At 40.0% G+C, this 23,499-nt stretch overlaps 1 protein-coding gene across 2 annotated transcripts in view; it reads left to right on the plus strand.

Moving 5' to 3' along the window:
- The first annotated feature begins 444 nt into the window (after window positions 1-444).
- The window catches only part of LOC121281349 (glucocorticoid receptor-like), a 155,324-nt gene continuing 132,269 nt past the window's right edge, over window positions 445-23,499 (plus strand). The window contains exons 1-2 of one of the 2 annotated variants that reach the window (XM_041194265.1): window positions 445-600; window positions 4,152-5,167. In XM_041194265.1, coding sequence (XP_041050199.1) covers window positions 4,179-5,167 — 989 coding nt within the window. In that variant the 5' untranslated portion in view covers window positions 445-600; window positions 4,152-4,178. Of the gene's footprint in view, window positions 601-1,543; window positions 1,684-4,151; window positions 5,168-23,499 lie in introns of those variants that run through there. The other variant, XM_041194264.1, reaches the window with a different exon arrangement.

A 23,499-nucleotide genomic window follows, 5' to 3' on the forward strand; every position in this document is an offset into this window, starting at 1 on the left:
CAAATGCTGTTTGTAACAATCGGTGCCTCCTTTCTTCACTATAACATGCCATATTTAGTTACCCAAAAGAAAAGGCGCGAGAAGGCGACTGAGGCAGGACAGAAGATCGACAGAAGAGAAACTGGAACATGGAGCTAGCAGACAGGTTTATTAGCACATTTTCTGATGCAATTCACTTTTACGTTGCCATGAACCAGTTACAAGTGATGTTCACTTAATCAGCAACCTGAAAAAAAGACGCGCGAATGTCGTGTTGAAGGGTTTCTGAATGTGGGGGGAAATTCAACAGTGCCAAAGGGCAGAAAGTAAGTATATATTTTCATGGAGTGCAAAGTGACATTTTGCATTGGGAGTTACAAAATGATTTGCAGCAAATTTGCCTGAGTGCTCCACCTACAGTCCAGGGCAGCTGAATGCAGAGAGAGAGAGAGAGAGAGAGCTGTCCGCACAACTTCAGTCAGTGCCTGCTTGCCTGCCTTGCTGCTGCTGCTCAAAGAGGTTTCAGGATCCTGTCGAAGGGGATTAATTCTCAGACACAGCTCCTTTTTTTCTCTCACTGCGGATTTTATAGCGCAGCAGCAGCACCGAATGTTTGTGGACGTAAGTTGCAAATCAGTATCGCGCGAAACGATGCGAAGTAAATCAAAACGGCGGCTGCGTGACAGCTGACCCGACACTAAACTGTTGCACACCCGCTTGGGGTCATATTTCTTAATAAATGATTATTGTGTGTATGTGTGTGTATATATATATATACACACACAGACACATACACACACACATATATGTGTGTGTGTGTGTGTGTGTGTATTGCCATTTCCTCCTGAAGGGGGTCGGATCTATTTTACGCGACGGGGCGTGGAGGCCTCAACTCAGATTGAGTTATTGACAAGGATTATTTATTTTGATTGTTACAAACAGAACGGAAGTGTTTTTTTCTCTCTCTCTCTCCCCTTTTCTCGTTTGCTTTCCCGCCTCCCTTTCGGCCACTCGAGATTCGATCTTTATCTTTAAAACCTTTGGATCCTGGGCGTACACGTCTCGCAAACACTCATTTCCCCCCGCCCCCCACCTCCCACCTCCAACTCGCTGACATAGAGATCGAGCAAAAACTTACAACAAATAGCATGGGAACTACACTAAATGGGCGGGGGATAAGATAAGAGCGGAGACGGTGAAAATTTGACATTACGAATGTATTTAATAAAAAAATCCTGGGCAGTTACATGGATACATGTCTTAAAGTGGTGTTGCTCCAGGACAAAGTTTGACATGTCAGTATTTTGGAGTGTCCAACTTTAATCTGTTGCTATCCCAATTATTTTACTAATTCTGCATGAAAATCAGCTCTTCGAACGTATGCATTTTTAAAATTAAATATCTAACATCTTGACTTGTTTGTGTTTTGTTTTGGTGGGGAAATCAGCTTTAAGTCAGGGCCGCCTACGTGCTGACGTCACCGGGGCCGGTGGTTCCGCATCGGGGCGTGCTTAATGATTGGCTGGGCGGATAGGGGTGGGGGCGCGGCACGGCGGGAGTGCGCACGGTGGCGTGTTGCGTGGCCGCGCTGCGGAGGCTCGTCCATCCGTCTCTCCGGCCGAGCGGCAGCTGACGGGGGTCATTTTAAGATCGGGAAGGAAAGGCGAGCGGCGCGGAGACTGAAGATCACTGCGGCGTCATGAGGTGGGGAAGGGGAAGCAGCCAGCAGAGTGGGTGCAACTTCGTCGGGCGCAGCAGGTCTGGCTGTCACTCGGCTCGGAGGCTGCGATCGAGGGGGAGCGGCCCAGGCTCCGGCCCAGCCGAGGGGGGTGGGGATGTGGGGGGGGGTGGGGGGGGGTGTGGGCGGGGCAAGAGGTGGTTTAGAAATACAAGCTGCTGAAAAGTTTCACACCGATCTGTTCCTGGAGTCTGCCTCTAGAGCCTCGACCCAATTAGAGGGGGTAGGGGCTCCCTCCTCAGTGACGGCCCCTTAGCTTGCCAGTGCATCCAAAGACTGTGGATCAAAACCTGACACCGAGAAGAGTGTAGGCAGATGTTTCACAAGCTGGTGAAATAAGCTGGATACCAATTCATAAAGTTTATAGAGAGAGACAGACAGTTACTGAGCTAACCAGTCTCCCCCCCCCCCCCCGAGGCAATTTTGGCTTATGCCATAAAAGCAAACAACTGCAGATGCTGGAAATCCAAAACAAAAATACCTGGAAAAACTCAGCAGGTCTGGCAGCATCCACGGAGAGGAGCACAGTTAACGTTTCGAGTCCAAATGACCCTTCCCTAGTTCTGTTGAAGGGTCAATCGGACTCGAAACGTTGACTGTGTTGCTCTCCGTGGATGCTGCCAGACCTGCTGAGTTTTACCAAGTGTTTTTGTTTTCGTTTTGGATTGTGCCTTACTTGGCAGTGTCTGATTTCACCCACCCCGCCGCCGAGTTTTGTCATTTAATGTGTGCATGATTGTTAGTGCTACAGGTGCCAGGAACAGAGCTGCTGGTAGCATTTGAGCCACAGAGTCTTCTGTCAAACTTTGAAATCGTCCTTGTACTGTAGGCAGCGTTTCCTGAACGTTGGCTGTGAAAATCACTCTAAATTTCTTTGTGATCAAAGTTCAATTCAAGGACTGAGTCTCCAGGCAGAATATGTACAATACACGAATTGAATGAGATGTGGGGATAGCAGAAAGTGAACACCTGAGCTGGAAGCCCTCCTCGATAGCGTATCTACTTTCAAATATCGAGGTTTCCTGATCTGTTCATTTTAGAGTTTTATCATTTCAATATTTTGTTATTTTTAACAGTGGCTAAATTGAAGTTATGGGGTTTTCTCACTGTTGATAGCTGTGCTTTCTGTAGGTTTGTTTTTAAAATTCATTAAAAATGCTGTATGTTTCTCTAGAGAACTAGTTTTTTTCAGTAATGTTTTATTCTCATTTGTTTGGTTATGGTCCCAGTTGCCTATTAAAGCAAAAAGAGCTAGACAAAAGTGTCTTGTTAGGAAATGCAAATGTAGGTGGTACATAGAAATATAATCACAGTAAGACAGGCATCGGTAAGGAGATTACAACATACAGATAGAATGGGAGCATAGGGGACTTTTTTTAAAGTTGGAGGACACCAATAGATGATGGGAAAAAAATTGCAATATCTATAGGTAAATGTTTTAGTCCCTATATCTGCCTGTAGACTATCTGCAAGATATGGAATAGTAGATAGCATAGAAAAGCAAGCAGAATTAAGAAACATTATAGCCTAAATTAACCACAGTATTGTTTCCTACTGCAGTTGACTGACACAGTGACATATAAGTTCAGTAGTAAAAACTTAGCGTTGAATAGGTATCCAAAGCAATTTGGACTTGAAGGTCTTCATCCAGGTTGTTCATTAATATCATTGCTGGGTCAGTCCAGTATTCTACCAACACTTTGCTTTGATTGGGGATTTAGAAGAGGTTTGAAACCTAATTATATAATTAAAAATTAATCTAGTCAGATTTCTTTCTGTTGTGTGCTGAGATGCACTGTGTTCTCCATGCTGTATGGATAGACCAAGCTGGTCACAAGATGGAAAACATAGTTGGGAAGAGGTGTTCAATAATTTATTATGTAAATTAGATCTTGGTTATATTGCACTTGGATTTCGATTCTCCAATATTGCAGTAAGAAATACACGTTAAGGTTTTAATTGTTTAAATGTGGCCGACATGCATGTGGGAGTTGGCTCCATGGCTTTGGGTGATATTGCTGATGGACAGCATGTAAATGAGGAAGCACAGGCTCCCAGGGATAGAATCTTGGGGGATTCTAGAGGTAACCGTGCAGGGGCTGTAGAGGGGTCAAGGAGGGAAAATACATTACAATCACATTTGCAGAGAATATTGCTTGATTAAAGGCAATTTTACTGCTGTGGCAGGGGAGATTCAGTTCTGTGCCTAATAAGAGGTTAAAGCAGATGGAATGGAATTGTGTTATTGAGTTTCAGGCTGCTTGGTGATTAATGGGAAATTAGATTTAAGTCAGAGATAGGCGTGCATGTTTGAAACAGACTGGAGAAATTTGAAATCTCTTGCAAAATGCTGATTGCTTATGCTCATTTCATTTCTCAGGTTTATTTTGTGATGTTAAGCATTCTGGCTGAAATGTCATTTTCTTTGTTGCAGGTTGTTCTGTGAGTGCCCAGCTCAGTGATGGCAAATTTGGCAGAGGATGAGAATATGAAACCAGGAAAACAAATCTGGAATGTGGTTGCTGGGTTAAGTGAAGGGAGTGGCAATCTGAGAGACTGTGAAGGAATAACAGAAGGTGGGGAGATGGTGACAACAAAGCCTGGGTCCATAATGCAGTTCCAACCACATGACAGCAACAATAGTAACAAGCTGGATGGAGTTGGGATCACAAATGGAGCTAGTGGCCAACCGGAGCACCGTTCCCATGCAGCCAGTGACCTGTCTGAGTTGGAGCAGAGCCTCGCTGCCCTGAATGAGTTGCAGGATGCAGGGAATAGAGTAAAGAGTGACCCAGATGTTGGACTGTACCCAAGTGGCTGTGAGGATGATCTCCTGGGGGTCCTCGAGGATGGCGGCTCAGTGGATTTTCTGCCTGATCTAGAGTTCTTCCCTTCTCTGAGGGAGGAAAAGCAGCAAGGCAGTCCCTGGAGCCTGACCACTTTCTGTGGAGATGATGAGTCGGGTTTGTTGTCACCTCTGTCCTCCGAGCCTGCCCTGCTCAAGGACAGCCTGGTGGATCTGCAGCCAGTTGAAGAGTGTACTGCTCCCTGGCCAACTCCAGAAAGTAAACCTACTGAGAGCAAGCAGAATATTTGGGCCCCTATGCCAGCTGCAACCACTGCCCCCATGGAGGTAAAACAAGAACAGGAGAGCTACATCGAATTGGTCACTCCTGGAGTCATCAAACAGGAGCAAGCCAGCAGGGGTTACTGCAGAGCTGCCAATGGGGCAGTTGGAGCCCATGGTGCAGTCAAGGAGCCCGTTTATCTGTTCAGCACAGAACCGATGCAAGCCAGCAGCGATCAGAAACCCATCTTCAGCTTTGTTCCGCCTTTTACAACAGTAGCTCAAGCCTGGGAAGTGTGCCAGCATCCCAATGCAAATCTGGCCGAAAACAGAATGGGGAACATTTGCTCTGGGAGAGGTGCTTTACCAGCCAAGTTCAATAGGTAAGCACCGTTTTTGCTTTTAGACCTATAGCCAGACATGTTTTTGTGTTACCAGAACTGGTCATTGTGAGAGCAAGGCATATTTGGTGGCAGAAATAAAAAGCAGCTCTTTGTTGGTTATGAAGTGCTTTGGGACATCCTGCACTCATATAAATTAAAGTTCTTTTTCTTTCTTATTCCTTTATTTACATTTTTATAATGGGACTAATCTGTAAATTTGTTGCACTGTAATTACACCTGTATAGTGCCTCAATTTTTCATGAAGAGAATCTATTGTGTGCAACCAACTTTATTCTATTTTCCAACTTGCCCTGAAGAATGACAGAATGTTTGATATTAAAATTGTAACTGAACTATGTCTGCATTCCTTGGTCCAATTACCCTTGTAGGCTACATCTTTATACCAGAAGACTCCACTTTGTCCAATCCTCATGTGCAATGAAATGAAGGACCAACAAGTGTGTGTGTTGGTGGATTTTTATATATATGATTTTAGAAAATTAAATTCTTGAAATTTTAGTTTTTTGTTTTTAATTTATATTACATCAAAACCTGTGTTTACTGTGATCTTGAATGTATTAATTGCACTAATCCAAAAATATTGCCCTGCCAAAGATAAAAATGAAGTATTTGACCTAAAGGAAAAGACTTCAAAATTTCCACAGAACAGTATTATAGGAACAACTGAGCCCACTGACTGGTAACAAACTTCTCTGTTGACAGAGTTGAGAGGCATCTTTACAGGCTTGGGTTTGGTGTGGGTGGTTCAAACAGAAGAGATGCAACAACCCTGAGTCAAAATTTGCTGAGAAACTTGATGAGTTTGTTTACTTCATTCCTGTCCACAGTTATTAAGTTTGATTTATTTTGCTAAAATAGGTTCTGAAGTTGAGCCAGAATCCGGGCTTCTTACCACTACTTCTAAAGCAAAGCCTGATGTGGGGATACAAAGTTTAATTTTCCAAAATGCAGCATCAAAAGTTGCAGTTTTAATATTTCTAATTTCAACTGAAGAAATACCAGGATATAATGGATATTATGTAATAGTAATCTGCTTGAGTTTAATATTTGTAACAGAGTGCTATCTGCAATTAGAGAAAGAAAAAGATATCTTCCCAGTTTGCAGTTTATCCTATTAAATGTGAATGTTGGTTATTTGAGCATTTGAATTGAAGTACATTGCTGGATGTCGAGCAAGGAAAAGCATTGCTGCCAGTGAGAGATCAGCTTTGGCAGAGCTGAAAATCAGTGATGTTTCATTTAACCTTTGGAAAATCTGTATTGGAGTATTAGTACTGAAACCATAATTCAGATGTAAACTATGCTTTTAAGTAAACTAATTAACTAATAGTAATTATATGATTGCACTGTTTAAAATATTTTCTAGCCATCTTGTTAGTACCTGGTAAATGTGTGTTGACTTGACAAGAAAATCTCTGGGCCAATGCCAATAAAGGCAGACTAGGTTGGAGTGGGGATTTGGCGAGTTTATATCTAGAGTAATATTGATCAGTTTCTTTGCTGTTTGCACCAAAGCAGCCATTGACTGCCATGGAATCAAACTCATTGGACAGTAATAATTAAAAACATTTCACAACTCTGAAATCTTGCTTTGCTCAACCCTCACATCAAACCTCTACGATATTTGTCAGGAGCTCAATGTTGCAGTATCCAGAGGCTGGCAGCTAGCTCTAATTTAACACCAGACCCAGGAACTAATTGATGAGCTGGGTTTGTGTTGGGGGCGAGGGGGGGATGTGGAAATTGTGGAGGAGGAGGAGTAGTACTGTTAACATGAATTTAATACTCGACTGCTACGAAGTGTTTCAGTGGGTGCACAAACACACAACATTGGACTATGCAGATCAGCTGATTTCCTGAGAATGGATCTGTTCAGAAAATCGACTAAACTAGCAGTCCCAGTACTGAGTGAGCCTGTGTGTCTGCTTTTCTTAAAAAAAAACTTACTCCTGCTCTGAAGTAACACTGGCAGTGGAATTTTGGTCCTTTTTTAAAAATCAACAATTTAATTCCTTCTTGATTTTGTAGTTAGAGAAACTGGAATGCCAGGACTTTAGTCACAGATTGAGATTCTGGCGATTTTTGATTTATGTATACTTTGGGAGGTTTCACTAAGACTGACTATTTTTGTTATTGCCTTCTGTTAGAAGTAAAATGATTCCTGTTCAGGGATTCCTATTGCTTGGCTAGAGAATTTCCTTTTCACACTGAAAAAGACAAACACTTTTACAGTGGAAATGCATACGAAGCATTAGGTGAGCAACTTTATAGTACATATTGGTTCTATTCTTTTTCCCATTGTACTTCATTATTTACTTTGTGGTATTCCTCCTCCTAAAATTGTATTGGTTCACCAAAGTGGTTATCGGTTCACCTGAAATGGTGAGCCTATTTTGCAGGAAATAATTTTTCTACAGATTGTTAATGCCACAGGGAAAATTACCCTGATTTCATGGTCAATGGCAAACCAGTGTTTGCTGCCCAAAAGATCTGACAATCTCTATGGTGTAGGTTTCCTCTTTCCTGATGTCAGTTTGAATCTGACGCTAAGTCAAGGGATCTCCAGGAGTCCAGTAGCAATGTGGTTATCAAGAAGGATAAGAAACCAATTGTATACATACGTAGGATTACATAGGTTATATGGCATGAAATAGGACATTCAATCCAACTAGTTTATGCTCCATTCAAGTCTCCTCCCATCTTTCTTCATCTAAATCATTATAACTCTCTATTTCCTTCTCCCTTATGTGCTTGTCTAGCTTTCACTTAAATACATCTATACTATTCGCTTCAACCACTGTGGTCGTGAGTTCTACATTCTCACCACTCAAGTATTCTCACAAACGGCAAACCAGGAAGTGAAATGCACTGAATTTTTCAGTATTAATTAAAACTTTATAGAGAACATAATAAATGACTGAGACATACACATGGGATTAAGTTGGAAGCTGAAATATTTAAACATTATATACCTTAAATGTGTGAATTATTTAACATAATTGAGAAATTTACATTCCAAATTAGCCTTTCAGGGTTATTGAGGCTAATTTTCCTCTGGAGGAAATTGCATCTCGCCGAAAACTGGATGTCAAACCAGCAATCTGATTACAGACAGTGGGAGGGTTGAAAGAGGTGGTGAAGAGGTAGAACTGAGCGTTGTCAACATGGATGTGCAGCCTGACCCCATGTTTTGGTTTTCCAATGGGAAGCATGTAAATAAGGAGGACAAAGGTATATCAGGGTAATGTGGAGGGATGGAAAGAGCAGCCAATGCTACATTTGTACTAGCTATGATTGAATAGGGTAAGAATGCAAACAAGTGAGGAAGTTCCACTGAGCTGGATAATGGAGGAGAGGTTTTGAAGGAGGATGATGTAGTTGACGACGTCTGAAACTCAAGCGGTTGAAGAGTGCAAATGTGCCAAGATTTGACTTTGATTTAAGCCAGTTTCAGTGCCGTGGCAAAAGGGCAAGATTCAGACCAGTGAAATGGGACATGAGACTATGTTTATGGATTTGGTAGAGGAAAGGGAGGCTTTGGAGATGGGGTGGTACTTTGCATAGGCAGAGGGGCTGAGGGTGCATTTTTTTTAATTTGAAGGAATGATGGTGATTTATAGGGAACAGTACCTGGGGAGAAGAAACTTGTTCACACGACTTGTACCCTCACCTGCCATTTTTCCTGCCTTTGGTGTTCCAATCTACACTATCACATTTGAACATTGCAAGCATATTCACATTCATTTCACTGTTTGGAAGTGTGTTTGAGCTGACCATATTCAGTGCACTGATTGGCTGTTTGTTCAGCTGAGCCTGGATTCAGTGTTCTGGAAAGCAGTTGTATTGCATGTGTTTATGCCTAAGTATAGGGAAAAAATATTCCTTCAGTTAAATTTTAACTTGTGATATTTTTGGCTGATTCTAAAAGGGCCACGATCCTGCAGAGTGTTCTCGCTTTACATCCATGGAATGAATTCCTTTAACCATTTAAGGAAAGATATTCTCTCTTGCTCCCTGCATAAATTTATTTTACCTTCAGTGATCAAATTTTGCTTTTTTAGACTTTTAATGGTTATCTCTGGGTTTGAACTGTATATCTTTCTTTTGATATGTTATTTAAATCCTTCCTATTATATTTTTCTCTTTATGCCTAGTTTTAGTCGCGACACTTATGCCTGCACGTCACAAATGCTTTGTGCTGTCAGTAACTCTCATTTTGTCTTGTATTGAATGGATTTGTTTATGTACCTAACTGTTGGAGCTATATAATTATCAAGGCTGATTATAAAATTAACAGCTTTCATAATAAGTGGTTAAAATATCAATGTTTCTATTTATTAATGTCCAAAAAGGACTCAAATATAGGCAGCAGATGCAAAAGTTGACAATGTTACTGGTCTGCATTAAAATACACATTCCTTTACTGAATATAGTTTGAAAAAAATATTTTTTTTAGCTTTTATTCTTGGTGTTAGCTGAAGGTGATTTGCAATCGTCAAGAAACTAACATTTTTATAATATCATTGTGGGATACTTTAAAGTGTGTGCATGTCTAATTTAATTAAATTAGAGACGGCTAGACTGCAAGGTTTAGATTATCAAAGTAGTGAGGTGTAAAGTAGGTATTTGAAATGGGGAAGAGTAAGCTAAGGTGAGGTATCAGCAGAGACGGTGTGAATGAAATTTGTATTTTTAGATATGTAGAGAAATGTTTGATTTTTAAATGGACATGGAAATGTTTACAACTGGCAAGATAAATAAAGCAAGGTTATTACGTTGATTTTTCCCAAAACTGCTGGCCGTAATGATAACATGAAAGATTTTTACATTCTGGGAAAAGTAACTTATAAAGACAAGTTGAAACAATGGGATTTACAGATCAAAAAGGGAGAAATATATTTAAAGAAGGATGGAAGGCTGTGTGAGATCTTGAAAGGTGACTCTGCGAAATAGACTTGGGGAATAGCCTCCAGCCACACTGAAGAAGTTTTGCTGTTCCAGTAACTCACGTTGTGTTAAAAGCCTTTGGAAGTCCATTGTCCATTGGGTGCTTGTGGTAATATTGCTGGATGACTTAATAAATTTGGAATCTATTTGGACTGTTGCCTTAAAGCTGGTGTGTAGTTGGAAGTCTGGTTAAGTAGAAATTTTGGGAACTGTTATAATTGTGTAACGGTAATCTTGAGTGTGTTTAAGGTTTTCTTTTTTTATTAATGCATGTTTTAATTTAATCTTTAAAATTTCTAAAGGTGGTAGTGGACTCATTACTTCTGACTTCAGTGCACAAGCTTCCTTGTAATAAATAAATTGCAAAATCATTGTGATAGCGTGGCCAAGTTTCCCTTGTGGATTTGATCAGCCTGGTAAATACCATATCATAACACACAATCTGGTAGCAGAAGCTGAGTGTGAATAAAGAAGCGTAGTTTGGGAACTTGTAAAGACATTGTTATGTTCACTTGGATTAATCAGAATCCTGGTCCTTGGCCCTTAGCTTAATGTTGGACATGTATTCATTTCATATTTGGGAGAAGAGTTGCAGTCAAAACTCAGGTTGCTGGAGGCTTTAGGCATGGACCTCCAGTCAGGTGAAACTTGTAACTAGTCTTAAATTTTCCAGGCAATTGAGGATATAAAAGGAGGAAGAACGTGAATATTGTTAAAGAATGTATATTGCGAACTTTCTCATTATCTTAAGGTGAAATCAATGCATATCCAAAGGAAATTAATTTAGGAAGGTGTTAACTCTACTGTCAACTTGCATGAGGCCTGACTGCCAGAATCTGCATGGTTGTTGCTGAGGTACAAGTTTTAAAGCTGTAATGTTTGTTTTAGTGATGCTGGCTTTATTAATAATTCTTCATTATTTAAACTGAGTTTATTTTGGCAAAGCATTAATTTCCTAAAGAGGGTTTCCAAAGGCTGTTGCTGTGAAAATTAACTGTTTGAGGGATTAATGTCTACGTTTTTTAGTTCTTTCAAGTTTATAAGTGTGATTAAAAAAAGCACATTTTTACAGAAATTAAATGACATTCAAACATATCTTTGAAGTGAGGAAGAGCAAATATTTACATAATTAAAGTGGAAACAATCTTATTTATTTTTTCCATGAAAATTTTTCATTTTGAAAATATTCGTGACCACAATGGTCGGTATTCTTGTTCTAACTAGGTAAGTAGCATAAAGGCGCTGCTATTCTTTTCAGAAAAATGGTAGTACACACTTGGCCGATTAAGGGCTCAATTTGTTCACCACAGCAAGTTGGTGTGGATAAGAGGGAGATGGCAGTGGTGGTTGCTGCCTTGTCTTGGCACAATATATTGTATAGGTAGAATATGTCCATGTGCTGTTAAACTTTTATTTTTGCTGGGAAGCACATATCCATTGGCACAACAGACTAGGCTTTCATTCATGGTTCAACACAGTGGTTCCCTCATATTTACATAAATGAATCCGATATTCTTTATCTGATGATAAAATGTAGATCCTAATTTTGGATCTATGAAGTTTGTATAAAGAGCTAGATTTGAATATGCTATGAGGTTCAGCGATGCAGCACTGGTAGGGTTATATAACTAAAACCTCTCTTTAGGCACATCTAAATTTGGAAGAACAATTCTGCGATTGTACAGCGGGTTGGTTTTCACAGATTAAAGTTTGAAAATTTCACATGTTTGTCTTTATGCTTTTCTGAAATCCTAGTGTAACTACATTATGTTATGAACTTTTGAATGCTGGATGTAAAAAAAAAAAAACTTCATGTTCCCCCGTAGCCTCTGAATCCTGTCAGCAACTAAACCAAACTGCCTTGGAAGATTGTAGATTCACTACCTGTGCTATGTTAGTTGATCTCAGTTTAACAAATACAAATAGCCTCCCACTCCTCACCCCCTTGCAGCTAACACCTCAGGTTACAGAGGGGAAATGAAACCAGAACTCTGTCTTGATCACTGGCCAGTGACCACTGATGAAAATGTGCATGTCTGAACTTTAGATGACAACATGCTAGAGGTCACCTTTCCCCCACCCTGCTATGATCAAATAGCCCAGCACCAGTCATAAATTGAATAATGGCAATTTGGATATGGTTGCTAAAGGACACCTGGCATCTGTGGAATAAGGCCTCAGTAAAGAGTCACTCCCTAGGGAGGAGAAAATACCCGAGAAAAGAGATGGGGAACCTTCTGTTTATTTCTTTCTAAATGGATTGGAAAATCTCAATCTCTCTGTACTATGTCTCTAAGCACACGATTCCTCTTCGGAGAATGAAAAAGCTTGGATAATGACCTAGTGCAGGAGTGACTACGTTATGTTGCCAATCTATATCTGCCACAGATATTGCTGTTTAACATAAAACCCATCACAATACTTCCAACTTTTTAAAATTAGTTTTGTAAGTTTTTTGACACAGGTTTAATTTTCCAATTCATTCTAAGTATGCACCAAGCACAGCATAAACGATTTTGATGACTTTCTGTGACGTTCTTGCTGAAACTGGCCTATGGATTTCATAGTTGATTTCAGTAAGTTTTATTTACTATGCTTTAAACGTATCTGCAGATTTATATTCCTGTCCTTTTGTTCTCATTCGCAATTGATAAAGCTAAAGCAGTTGAGGTTATAAAAGTGCTCAAGATTGAATTGGACCTAAGGATATTGTTCTGAGTAATTTTTATAATCTTCTACATTTCAACAAAAATCAATTTTTAACTATATATCATGTCTAGTCACTTTCATTGCCAGATATGGTACAATAGCTTCTTATAGTATTGGAGCTGGAAAGTAATTAGACAGCTATTGCCAGTTTCTTTCTGACAGGAATTCCAAAATGGCACCTGCGGTATATTACAGTTTTCTGTGTTGGTCATTATTTTGATATTCTATTGATTGTTTACAAGTATTGGTTTGGCATTAGAAACATTAAACATGATTGTTTATTTAATTAAATAAAGTTTATGAATGTATTGTAGACATGAAGGTCCTTGCAGAATGTATGCAGTTCAAGAAAAAATACTTCTGTCCTTCAATCTAAAACTATGTTGGAGTATTTAATCTGCATCAACAATAAAAATAAATATTTCTCCAGTCAGAACCATGCACTAATTTAAAATATTTATCCAATGGCGTACAAAATCCTGTTGACCTTGCAACATGACTTGTCTTATTTAGACTGTTTGCTGCCACTACACTCTGTTTACTAATTTGTTAAACTATATATTCAAATTATACTTAATTATTCATTATGTTTTAATTCATTCATGGGATGTGGGCATTGCTGGCTAGGCCAGCATTTATTGCCCATTCCTAATTGCCCTTGAGAAGGTGGTGGTGTGCTGCCACCTTGAATCACTGCAGTCCATGTGTTCTAGGAACACCCATGGTGCTGTTATGTCCTCTGACCTCAATAATTATTTGCAAATAAGATTGAAATCTAGTGCGATGTATGTACATTGATGAAATGAACTAATACTTAATATATTGCGTTTAACATTAGAAACCATCTCAAGCCATTTCGCAGTATAATTGGACAAATATTAACAGCAAGCCAAAGAAGGTGAAATTTGGAGAGATGACTTAAAACTTAAACAAAGAGAGGTTTTAAGGAAGTCTTTGAGGAGGATGAGAGGGAAATAGAGAAGCAGAAAGATTTAGGGAACTTCAGAGCTTGGGGCATAAATGATTGCACCATTGCCAGTGGTGGAATGAAGGGAATGGTGGATGTATACATGGCCACTCAAAGAAGCAGAGATATCTTGGAGGATTGTAGGGGTGGAAGAGGTTACAAAGATGAGGATGGGTGAGGTTCAAGAGTGACTGTAGCCTGGTCAGCACAGAGGTGATGGATGAATTGATATGAGCATGCTACTGGGAGCAGAGTTCTGGATGAACTTATATTTATGGAGGGTGGAAGGTGGGAAGCAGGCCGAGTGCATGGAAAAGTCACATCTGGAAGTAACAAAATCACATATGGGGTTTCAGCAGCATATGGGGGCCAAGGCAGCATTGAAGATTAGTACTACTATGAAGGTAGAGGTAGGCAGCCTTTGGGAGGAGAGGACAGAACGCAGAAGCTCAACTCTAGGTCAGATAGAATGCTGAGGTTGTCAGCAGTCAGTTTAACCTCAGTGATTGGAAAGCTTTTAGAAATGATAATCCAGGACAAAATTAACAGTCACTTGAACAAATGTTAAATTAAGGATTAATTAAGGAAAGCAAACACAAATTTAAGAGGAAATCATGTTTAACTAATTTTTTGACTGATTTTTTGATGAGGGAGTTAAAGGATCGATCAGGGTAATGCAGTTGATGTGGGATACAAAGACCTCCAAAAGGTAAAAGCAAAATACTGCAGATGCTGGAAATCGAGAACAAAAACAAAAATACCTGGAAAAACTCAGCAGGTCTGACGGCATCTGCGGAGAGGGATACAGTTGACGTTTCAAGTCCGTTTGACCCTTTATCAGAACCAAGAAATATAGAAATGAGATGAAATATAAACTGGTAGAGGCGGGGGTGGGATAGGTAGAGCTTGATAGGGGGCCAGTGATAGGTGGAGGCCAAGAAGAGATTGCCAAAGATGTCATAGACAAAAAGGACAAAGGGGTGTTGACGGTGGTGATATTATCTAAAGGATGTGCTAATGGGGACATTAAGGGTAGCAAGCAGGACAAGCTAGTGGCAGATGGCCCTAGTGGGGGAGGGGTGGGGGGGAAGGGATCAAAATGGGCTAAAAGGTGGAGATGAAGCAATAGATCAAAATAAATTTAAAAACAGGTGGGGAAAGACAATATATTTGTAAAAAAAATTATAAATTATTGGAAAAGGAGGGATCAGAAAGGGGGTGGGGATGGAGGAGAGAGTTCATGATCTAAAATTGTTGAAGTCAATATTAAGTCTGGAAGACTGTAAAGTGCCTAGTTGGAAGATGAGGTGCTGTTCCTCCAGTTTGCATTGAGCTTCACTGGAACAATGCAGCAGGCCAAGGACAGACATGTGGTCATGAGACCAGGGTGGTATGTTGAAATGGCAAGCGACAGGGAGGTCTGGGTCATGCTTGCAGACAGACCAAAGGTGTTCCGCAAAGCGGTCACCCAGTCTATGTTTGGTCTCTCCAATGTAGAGGAGACCACATTGGGAGCAGCGATTGCAGTAGACTAAATTGAGGGAAGTGCAAGTGAAGCACTGCTTCACTTGAAAGGAGCATTTGGGCATGAGTAGTGGTGAATTGTTTTGCAGAACAGAGCAAGGAATTCCGCTGAGTTTCCCAGCGATCGATACTAGGATTACTGATTTTCTTGATGTATATTAATCAGCTAGCCTTGGGTGTGCATGGTGCAATTTCAGAATTTGATGGTGACAGAAAAATTGAAAATATTTTGAACTGTGAAAAAGATAGTGATAAGAGTTGAAGAACACGTAGATTGGTGGAATGTGCATACATGTGGCAGATGAAATTTAATACAGGGAATTGTGAAGTGATATATTTTGGGAGAAAGAAGAGAGGCAATATAATCAAAAGGGTACAATTCTAAAAGAGCAGCAAGAATAGAGAGACCTTAGGGTATATGAGCACAAATTGTTGAAGGTAGTAGATGGGTTGCGAAAATGGCTGAAAAGGTACATGGGATCTTGGGTTTTATAAATAGAGGGATAAAGCACAAAAGCAAAGAAGTTATCGTGAACTCTTACAAAACACTAGGATATTGTATTCAATTCTGGGCACCGCACTTTAGGAAGGATGTGAGAGCTTGGAGAGGATGCAGAAACGATTTTTGAGAATCGTTCCACGGATGGGAGACTTCAGTATGTGGATGGATTGGAGAAGCTAGGATTATTATTCTTATAGAAGAGGAAGGTTATGAGAAGATTTGATAGAGGTGTTCAAAATTGAGAAAGGTCTTGACAGTAAGGGAGAAACTGTTCCTATTGGCAGAAGGGTCAAGACCAGAGGGCCCTGATTTAAGGTGACTGGCAAAAGAAGCAACAGTGCCATGAAGAAAAATTTTTTTCATGTAGTGAGTGGTTAGGATCAGGAATGCACTACCTGGCAGTTTGGTGTATCATACTACACAGATTAAATTGTGACTTTCCAAAGGGAATTGGATAAACAGCAGAAGAGAGAAAAGTTGCTGGGCTATGAGGAAGAGGTGGGGGAGTGGGACAAACAGTTGTTCTTGCAGGGAGCTGGCATGGACATGATGCGCGGAATGGCGTCCTTCTGTAAGATAATTATTCTACAATTCTACTGTATGATTCTATGATACAGTGACTAAAATGGGGATTTGAAACCTTTGTCAAGGGAGTGGATTTTGTGGAAGGGGATGAAGGCAGTGCTTCGGTGTTTCCAATGTTTAGAGGCAATTGCAGCTTACTCAGGACCGAGGCAGTGGATTGGACAAAAGAGCTAGTGATGAGGTTGAGTTGGGTGTGGTCAACATATATATAGGACCTAATGTCATATCTCCAGATCATGTCGCCGAGGAGCATGTAGATGAGAAAGAAGGGGCCAAGGGTAGACCCTTCGGATACGCCAGTTAATAGTACAAGGCGTGAAGAGAACCCATTGCAGGAGATTCTCCAGTTTTTACTGGATAGCTAGGAATAAAACCAGATAAGGGCAATCCCAATCAGCTGGATGATGGAGGAGAGACATTTGATGACGGCAGAGTGGCCAAATGTGTCAAAAGCTGCAGAGCGCTGAGAAAGATGAGGAAGGATAGTGTATTCTTATGAACAGGAGAGAGAGAGTCAAACTGCACTGGTTCCTTCTTGCCACGTGATGGCAAGCAGAGGATGTTTGGTATTAGTTTTTTAAAGAATAGGTGGTGGCGTGATTTCCCAAACTGAGGTTTTTTTGTGATCCAATTTTACTAATAATGCACAGCAAATTCAAATTAGAATTAACTCAGAAGGTTAGTTTATTTTACACTTACAAAACCTGGAAAAAGGAGTGCTAGCAACATACCACTCTGTGTACAAAACGCACACACACACACACAAGTTGGGGGAGGGTGGGGGCAGTGGGAGGAGAATAGAACAAAGGAGTTTTACAATACAAGGACCACAGAAAAATGGATATTGGTTCACCTGAGTTCAAATCCAATGGGGAATTCTTTCATGTAGGCGTTCGAGTTCAACTAGGGAGTTGTAGTATTCACTTTTCAGTTGGTGCTGACTCCACAAGCTGAAGTAGGTACGCAGAGATTGAGTCAGTTCTGTAGGCAATTGTACAAGATCTTCCAGTACAGCCAGGCTGGATAAGCAAGTTTTTGGTGAGCTTGGAGGAACTTGCTTCTTGATTCACCAGTTCGATGTTAAAACAGCAGACTGTGAAACCCAGAGATGTAATGTTAAAACCCTTCAAAAGGCCAGAGGCTTGGGTCATATGACATGGCTCATTAATGATTAATTGCAGCTTAACAATCAGTTTATATGCTTCTGGCCTGAATTTCATTGTTTCTTCTTAGGAGAGAGATGAGGTGGTTAATTGCATATTTTCCATTGTAATGAGTTTCAGTCTCTTGCTTTTTGATAGTTCAGGATGGGGGAGCCAGGGCCTAAATAGCCAAGTGGTTATGGTACTGGGCTTGCAACTCCAAAATCAAGAGTTCAAATCTCACAATGGCAAAACTATGAAACAATGTAACTTCATCTGAATAGGAACAGATGGGGGAGCCAGTTGGTCTGCACTTCCTCTGCTTTCTTTGATCACAAGTGGTTTGTGATATGAAGTGTGAAATTCCAGATGCTGAGAAAATAGTTCTTTTGTTCTTGAAACTCCTGGGGATAGTTCCCGGACAAAGAGCCAACCCTGTGATCAGGTGACTTGTAGCAGCCATTTTAATTTTCTTTGTTCGGCAGTATAAGTCAGAGGATGAGCCATAATTTGCTGTGAAACTATGGAGAAATTAATGATGCCCTTCAAATTTATGCACGAATGTTACAAATGCTTTGCACGTGAGCCAGATGTGCAGTTAAACTCAAATATCCAAAGCAGGTAGTGGGTAAAACATTGCAATGCTCCAACTATAATATTTCAAAGTTCTCTTGATTTGGGAACTGTTCCCTCACAGTGAAAAATAGCATTACTTAACAAAGATGGGAGAGTGAATACAGAGAATTATAGATCAGTTGGCTTAACATCTGTTGTCAGGAATTTACGAGAGTCTATAATTAAGGATAGAGTGACCGAACACCTTGAAACTTCTAGCTGATCTGGAAGAGCCAGCATGGATTTGTGAAGGGTACATCATGCTTGATGTACCTGATGGAATTTTTTGTTGAGGTGACCAAACAAAAGGGGAATGTCTATAGATGTTACTTATTTTGACATCCAGAAGACATTTGATATAACCTCTCATAAGAAACTTAGCTGAAGTTGAACATCATGGAATTCATGGAATTGAAGGCAAGACCTGGTGAGGAACTTGGCTGAAATGGCAGGAGACAGAGTAGGGATAATGGGCAAGTTTTCTAAGTAGCAGGATGTGACTATTGGTGTTCCACAGGGATTTGTGTTAAGGCTTTTTAATGACTAGAGGGCTGCATGTCCAAGTTTTTGCATGAGGCAATGATGGACACCATTGTAAGCATGTAAGCTGGAAGCATAAAATTGCAGAGATATTAATAGATTTAGTGAATAGGCAAATCGGTGGCAAATGGATTTCAATCTTTGCAAATGTGAGGCCATCGCTTTGGATCTAGAAAGGATAGAGCAGAGTATTTTCTAAATGGTGAAAAGCTAGAAACATTGGAGCTTCAAAGAGATTTAGGGGCCCATGTACATAGATGATTAAAATGTAATGAACAGATACTGAAAATAATCAAAAACAAAAATAAAAATACCTGGAAAATCTCAGCAGGTCTGGCAGCATCTGTGGAGAGGAACACAGTTAATGTTTCAAATCCGTATGACTCTTCAACAGAACTAAGTAAAAATAGGAAAATAATCAAAATGGCTAATGGAATGCTGGAATTTATATCTAAGGAATAAAATACAAAAGGGTAGAGCTACAGCTATTAAAAGCCCTGGTTGGACCATACCTGGAGAACTGTGAGCAGTTCTGGACATCACACTTTAGGAAAGACATGCTGGCCTTGGAGGGAGTGCAGTCTGGTTTACCAGAATGATACCTGGATTCAAAGGGTTAATTTAAAAGGAGAGATTACACAAAAGGTTTCAGTTTCTGGAATTTAGAAGGTTAAGGAATGATTGGTTGGTGTTTTCAAGATATGAAGGGGAACAAATAAGTTAGATGTAAAGAAACTATTTCTGCTAGTTGGGAACTTAGACGGGGTGGGGGGGGGGGGGGGGGGGGGGGGGTGCTGCATAGCCCAAAAATTAGAATTGGGCCACTCAGGAGTGAAATTAGGAAACACTTCTACACACACAAAGTGGTAGACGCTTGGAGGTACTCTTCTGCAAATGACAGTTGATATTGGATCAGTTAATTTTAAAACTAAGATTTGGTTTTTGTTAACCAAAGATATTAGGATTATGGGGTAAAGGCTGGTATATGCAACTAGGTTGCAAGTCAGTCAAATTTTCATGGAATGGCAGAACAGGATCAAGAAGCTAAATGGCATACCCCTGTTCCAATGTTTAAAAGAAAATTTGCTGTCTGGGTTAGTTTTGAGAAAGCAGCATCTTGCTATGTACCTCACCATTAAAACTCATTGGATGGTATGACATCGCTGTATTTATGCAGTAGATACAAACTCCACTCACCGTAGCAAGTTAAATCTTGTCGATTTCAATTTAGTTATTGTTTTAATGATGATAAATATTAATTACTGCCAGTCAACCTCTCTATGACTGAATATCAACTATTACAAATGTTGAATATCATTCCTTCGGGTTTTAATTATTGTTGAAGATTTTAAAAATATATTTTCATTTCTTTTCCTCCTAGGTCAACCCTTTTTTTTCTCTATTTCTTTCTGTACTTGAATTGACATTGAATTTACCCACTCCACTTGCTTCTCAGTCCTTGTTCTCTTAATGTCACGATCCTTCAGTCTGATTAGTTAAGGAGATAGACAATTGTTTCCCTCATCGACATTATCAACTCGTACTTCCAACAACTTGCCATGCAAAATACTTAAAGGCCTAAATGTGCAAGGTCAAGTCTAACAAATGGAAGGCGCAGCTGAATGCCCTGTTCAGCAAACTACGGCCCATTGTTTTAGAACAGGATGATGCATCTTACATTATGTACATTTTCCTGGAAACAATGTGGGAGAAAACTTATTAAGTGCTGAAGATAATTCACATACCTACACGTACTGTTTAATTGAACAAGTTTTTAAAAAAAACTAGTGATGGCCAACTTGCTTACATCAACATTGTCAATGCATGTTTATGAATTAACTTAGATTAACTTGAATGGATCTTTCCTTGTGTGACACGAAAAAGTGAGGACTGCTCCACAGTGCTCTCACCAGGCAGATAATATCCTGGAGAATTTGTAAAACTATCTGCTTCTACCCAACAGTTTTTGTTCTTCTGATTTTCTGCTTGTGTAGATGCTCATTTGTACTCTGGGATTGTTCTACTGACATTTGTAGGCCTTCGGTAACCATAGTCAATCTTTGTATGTGGGCTTAGATGGTGATGTAGGGCAAAGGGATGTTCCCAATCTTAATTTGTCCAGAAAAATTCAAAAAGGGCAATGCTGGCTTTCTGTTTTTTAAATCCCTCTCCCCCACCAAGCCAGGATGCTGTGACTGATTTAAAAAATCTAGCACTTTTTGCTGAGAATAGCCAAATCGCTACAGACCAGGCATTGAAACTTGGGACCTTTCTAATCAGTATGGTTTAATTCATACATCAGGTAGTGCATTTTGTTCACTGATCTATTGGAGTGCTAAATAGGAAATGTAAATCATAAAACAAGAGTCGTTAGGGGATGCCAAATGACATTAAGTATATGCTGATTCTTAAGGGAGGACTGCTAAAAGCTATCAGTGTAGAGATGTATTGTGTATATCATTCAGTAAATGTTTTTCCCACAGATACAAAAATAGATTCTGACTAGTTAGTCTCTTAATCATTGCTTGACAGGACCTGTGGATAATTTGCTGCTGTACTCCTATTGTGCACAGAGTGACATAATGCCATGGGGAAGGGTTTTCACACTTTTCCTTAACAAGCCCATTAAAGGCCTTATGTTTCATGCAACAATATTTTAAAATCTCACACTGCAATGTGGTATTTGTAGTTTCTCTGTCCCCCTTTTCCTATTTGGAAAGGGAGCAAAGGGAAATCTGAGAGTTCATTGATTTTTTTTTAAAAAGCTTTTGAAAATATGTTTATAATATATTTTAATGCAATTTTACTGTTTTTTTTCCTACATTTTTATTGTTTAATTTTGAGGCCACTTCTTAACTCCAAAGTAATTTTGTTTTGTTTTTGTCAAAATGGCTTAAGGGCAGTTTTTTATAGTCTAGCCTGAGCAAGATAAAAGTGCCAAAAATCCACAACCCTGTCCATCTGTGCAGATATTGGTACACTTGCATATCAGTGACCAGAATTTAGCTCATAAGCGTGTTTTGACCACGTGCAGTTATTACACAAGTACAGTCACCTGATATGTCATCACATTATCCGAAGTAACTAGTCCTTCCCTGCACACACACTGGTACTATCAGTTTATTGTTCTCTGAAAATCTTCTCTATCCATGAGTGACCGCATCTGTCTCTTAACCTTCAGTTCCTTATCTGTTTTAGAGACCCATTCTTCCTTCACATCCCCAGACACACTGTCACCAGTCCCATATTAAGATGCTTTTCTCACCTTACTGCTGGTTTCTGTAGCCCTTTGTGTTTGTTTGATTTAATTTGATTAACTCTCGCTGTTACTATAATCTAACCTGATATTGGCTATTCTTACACATATTGCCATCAAAATTTTACAACTTCATTCTTTTTAAAGTGCTCTGTTACATAATTCCTCTACCCTGTGGGGTTAATAGGTTCAAGAGGTTTAGAACTAATCTAGAGGCTGCTCTTTATGATATTTAAATTCATACCAACAGCTGAAAGAAGATTGATTCATTGAAAACAAAAACAGAATTACCTGGAAAAACTCAGCAGGTCTGGCAGCATCGGCGGAGAAGAAAAGAGTTGACGTTTCGAATCCTCATGACCCTTCAACAGAACTTGAGTCCAAGTCCAAGAAACTTGAACTCAAGTTCTGTTGAAGGGTCATGAGGACTCGAAACGTCAACTCTTTTCTTCTCCGCCGATGCTGCCAGACCTGCTGAGTTTTTCCAGGTAATTCTGTTTTTGTTTTGGATTTCCAGCATCCACAGTTTTTTGGTTTTGATTCATTGAACCTGCTTCATGCAACCATGACGTTCTAAGCATCTTTCCAACACCCACCTTGTGATTTCCTCAGACAAAAACATAAGCTTAAAAAAAATTCAGCCAATTTAGGGAGGATGAAAGCCTGGAAAAATCTCTCCAACCCCCTTAGGCAATTGTAACTAGTCCAGGAGCATTTTCCGTCCGTCATCTGTATGTTTCGATCTTTGTCTCAGCCAGGAACTGGTCCAGTTCTGTTCTAGAGGTGTGCAGCAAATCAGCACTTGCTGCATGAGTGGCAACTTGTTGCTTAGATCTACTATCCTGTGATATCTAACAGAGTCCTAACTCTGAGAATTTAAACATGTGACCCTGTAGTTTTCTAACCTATCAATTAAAATCATTTATTTATAAGTTATAAATAGACCAAGTTTTGTAACACAAGAATAAGGAGCAGGCGTAGGCTATTCGGCCTATTCCACCATTCAGTAAGATCATGGCTGATCTTATTGTGGCCTCAACTCCACTTTCCTGTCCATCCCCATAATCCTTAATTCCTGTACCAATCAAAAATCTATCTCGGCCTTGAATATATTCAATGACCCAGCCTTCATTGCTTTCTGGGGAAGTGAATTCCACAGAACAACAATCTTCTGAGAGGAAAAAATTCTCCTTATCTCAGTCTTAATTGGGAGACTCCTAACTTTTAAACTGTACCTAAGTCCTAGACTCTCTCTCCACCCCCCCAAAACACAAGAGGAACATCCTCTCAGCATCCACCCTGTCAAATTTCCTCAGGCTCTTGTATGTTTCAGTAAGATCACTTTTCATTGGTAAGCCTGCTGAAGGCATTTTAAGTATTGCCCTTGTCGCTGCCCTCTCATCCTTTTCCAAAGCCTCAATATCCCTCACCACCTGAGGGGCCCAAAACTGTGTGCACCTCATTGGTGACTCCATAGTGAAGACTGCCCACAGTCTCACCTGATCCTACAGCATTGCCTTCACT

This window comes from Carcharodon carcharias, chromosome 8, assembly GCF_017639515.1.
Source record: "Carcharodon carcharias isolate sCarCar2 chromosome 8, sCarCar2.pri, whole genome shotgun sequence".
Taxonomy (NCBI): Eukaryota; Metazoa; Chordata; class Chondrichthyes; order Lamniformes; family Lamnidae; genus Carcharodon; species Carcharodon carcharias.